At 38.3% G+C, this 3,833-nt stretch overlaps 1 protein-coding gene across 1 annotated transcript; it reads left to right on the top strand.

Annotated features, from left to right (window-relative positions):
• The first annotated feature begins 549 nt into the window (after positions 1-549).
• On the top strand, positions 550-3,495 carry LOC123536819 (60S ribosomal protein L32-like). The gene is made up of 3 exons (XM_045320280.2): positions 550-709; positions 1,219-1,371; positions 3,289-3,495. Exons 1-3 carry the CDS (start codon positions 617-619, stop codon positions 3,445-3,447), a joined length of 405 nt encoding a protein of 134 aa, XP_045176215.1. The 5' UTR covers positions 550-616; the 3' UTR covers positions 3,448-3,495.
• Positions 3,496-3,833: the final 338 nt, after the last annotated feature.

The following is a 3,833-nucleotide window of genomic DNA, read 5'->3' as shown; positions in this document are numbered from 1 at the left end:
CAGTAGGTATAAAAATAGAAAAACCTTGTGACCTCTTTAGAGGCTATATTTTTCATGAGATCGTCATGAAAATTAGTGAGAATGTTCACCTTGATGATATCTAGTTAAAATTCAAAACAGGGTCACGTACCTTCGAAAACTAGGTCAATAGGTCAAATAATAGAAAAACCTTGTGACCTCTCTAGAGACCATATTTTTCAATGGATCTTCATGAAAATTGGTCAGAATTTTTATCTTGATAATATCTAGGTCAAGTTCAAAACTGGGTCACATGAGCTCAAAAACTAGGTCACTATGTCAAATAATAGAAAAAAACGACGTCATACTCAAAACTGGGTCATGTGGGAAGAGGTGAGCGATTTAGGACCATCATGGTCCTCTTGTTATTTCGATGTAAATGAGATATGAAACCAAAATTTGTAGTCCTGTTTGGCGCCATATAACCTATACTGTGTTGGTGCGCCGTAAAACCCAAATAAAATAAATTCACTCAGTTTATTTGGCCTTAGGCAGACGTCTGTTGCATGTACTTCTCTGCAGCAAGTTTGAATTTCCTGTCAAATAAGTATACTGCCTGTTAAAATGTTTGTATCTCATTTCAGATAAGGCCTTAAAAATGGCCATCAGACCTTTGAACAAGGACAAGAAAATTGTCAAAAGGACAAAGAAATTTATCCGTCATCAGTCAGACAGATATGTTAAACTGAAGGTATGGGAATTACTTTTAAGCATTTAAATAAAAGATGGAACTTAGTCACTGTTAAAGGCTCTGTTTGTGTACCTGTCCAATCCTGAGGTACAAGATGGCACCTCTAAAGATATTTCTTCATTCAAGGGATGGGAAACTGCTGTTACACCATGAGATGGTAGTGTCTCATAATACATACTAAATACATCTTAAATGTTGAAGATTTGGAATTGGGACATTTAACATAATGCAATTGTCTTGCCAAAAACCAAATAATTTTCATTTTAAGCATATAAAAGATTTAGAAATGTATGACCAAATAAACTGTTACATGCTTGCAAGGTTTTGCCAGATTCATTTTCTGAGTTGGCTAAATTCAAGGTGTGCAGTAATTTAATCTCAAAATTGCCTATGATTATTTACCCAAAGATCATTTCTTTCGCTGTCATTTGCATCAAAAGTAGAAGTTGTGTGCAGGCAGAAACTTAGTTCCAATTATCTAAACATGTAACTGTAATTTACTTTTTTAGCAAAACTGGCGTAAGCCAAAAGGTATTGACAACAGAGTGAGGAGGCGTTTCAAGGGCCAGTATTTGATGCCAAATATTGGTTATGGTACAGCCAAGAAACACAGACATGTCATGCCAGATGGATTCAAGAAATTTCTGGTCCATAATGTTGCAGTAGGTTTTTTACTGTATTTATATAATCTGAAATTCCTATTCTGCTGAAATTGAACTTGTGACTGCTAAAATTAACCAGATTGACTGCACCAGAGGTTCCACCTTTACTTTTGTCCCACAAAATCGCAGTAATCAGGGCCTCCCCTGGGCCTTGTGAAGTTGCAGTCACTGTTTGAAAGAATGTGCCAAATTGAATCTGAATTGCTGAAATTTGGCCACATTTTAATTAAATTCTTGTCGCCACTTTCAAAAATCTGTAGCAAGTTGTTTGACTTTGTAGTATTTTGCTACATTGGCGAATGGCAGAGAGGGCCCTGAGTTATGTAAATCTGTCATCAGTTTGTGCAGAACAGAGGTTTTTGAATGTAGTTTGCCTAGTACAGTTGTGTTACAGCAAAACGTTTCTAGTATTGCCACTATTTTTAGTGAGCATTTGAGTCTGGTTAGCACTTTAATATCGTAGTTTAAGTTTGTAACAGTTTAAAAATCGGAGATATTTGTGTGTAATTTTGTTGCACGAGTTAAGAACTTCTTTCTAAATTTCAAGTTTGTTAGGAATTGGTAAAAAAATAAATCCCATGTTATAGAGAGAGTTTATGAAGTGAGTTCTTCGTGAAAAAGAAACCGACAGGGAGTGACCAACCGAGGTTTCTATTTCTCGAAGAATTCTCTTCATGGACTCTATCTGACATAGTGTGAAATCTACGTTTGACCAGTCAGAATTGTTGAGTCAGTCGTGTCGACGCTCTTCAGCCTGTAGAGCTGTTCTTTAAAAATTATTGCTACAGTCACATTGGTCTTCAGGGATAAGAAGCCGCATAGCCACATTTTTATGCCCCCGAAGGGAGGCATATAGTTTTTGAACCGTCTGTCAGTCTGTCGGTCTGTCGGTCTGTCCGCAATTTTCGTGTCCGGTCCATATCTTTGTCATCGATGGATGGATTTTCAAATAACTTGGCATGAATGTGTACCACAGTAAGACGACGTGTCGCGCGAAAGACCCAGGTCCGTAGCTCAAAGGTCAAGGTCACACTTAGACGTTAAAGGTCATTTTTCATGATAGTTGGGCGTGTCCGGTCCATATCTTTGTCATCCATGGATGGATTTTCAAATAACTTGGCATGAATGTGTACCACAGTAAGACGACGTGTCGCGTGCAAGACCCAGGTCCGTAGCTCAAAGGTCAAGGTCACACTTAGACGTTAAAGGTCATTTTTCATGATAGTGCATTCGTGTCCGGTCCATATCTTTGTCATCCATGGATGGATTTTCAAATAACTTGGCATAAATGTGTACCACAGTAAGACGACGTGTCGTGCGCAAGACCCAGGTCCGTAGCTCAAAGGTCAAGGTCACACTTAGACGTTAAAGGTCATATTTCAACATAGTGCATTGATGGGCGTGTCCGGTCCATATCTTTGTCATTCATGCTTGGATTTTAAAAATATTGGGCATGGATGTGTACCACAGTAAGACGACATGTCGCGCGCAAGACCCAGGTCCGTAGGTCAAAGGTCCTAAACTCTAACATTGGCCATAACTATTCATTCAAAGTGCCATCGGGGGCATGTGTCATCCTATGGAGACAGCTCTTGTTTCAAAAATAACTTACTCTGGTCAAAAAGTAGGTTGCACAATATTGAATGGTTATGATTTATAAGCAAAGTAATTTAGGCTACTGACTTTGAACCATTTGCATGGTATGAACCCAGATTGAGTGGTCATGGTAAGAAGTGGTCGTGCTGGCTTGTTGAAAGTTTATGGTTCTACCAAGAGCTCACATGTAAGTGATATAGTGCCCCAAGAAGCACTTACGGTCTCTCTTCCCCATTTAAAGCTGGGAAGTTGTGTTGGTGCGACTTAAATATTTAAGTCATTTGTTCAAGCAGGTTCAATACTTTGATTGCTAAATTTCAGGAACTTGAAGTACTTTTGATGCAGAACAGAACATTCGCTGCTGAGATCGCACACAATGTATCAAGCAAAAAAAGAAAAGTCATTGTGGAACGTGCACAACAGTTGGCCATCAAAGTGACCAATCCAAATGCCAGGCTGCGTTCTGAAGACGACGAGTAAACTGGCTTTTTGTGTACATAAAAAGAAAAATAAAAGAAAAAAATCCAGGTGTCTTTGTTTGTCTGTAGTTGTTACGCTTAAAAGAAGCCGATAGTGTTGAAATTGTTGATATCAGGGCTTCAGTAAATATTGTACAGTCAATTTGCAAAAGCAATTCTTGTTCTGCACAAGGTGAGCTAAAGTGATCGGCCCAGTCTGTCATCGTCAACAGTTCTATTTTTAACACTACAGGTTATAATTTTGTTTTTGTCCTTAATGAAACTAGATCAGAATGTTTGCTTCAATATTATCAGGACTAATAACTGGTTGTAATTGCTCTAATAGGCTGTATTTTCTGCATGAACTCAGAAACTGTCAAGATGTTTTTTTGTCAAAGTAAGACGGTG

Source organism: Mercenaria mercenaria, chromosome 17 (genome assembly GCF_021730395.1).
Source record: "Mercenaria mercenaria strain notata chromosome 17, MADL_Memer_1, whole genome shotgun sequence".
NCBI lineage: Eukaryota > Metazoa > Mollusca > Bivalvia > Venerida > Veneridae > Mercenaria > Mercenaria mercenaria.
The sequence above is the reverse complement of the archived record's forward strand: the minus strand, read 5'-3'. Positions and strand labels throughout refer to the sequence as shown.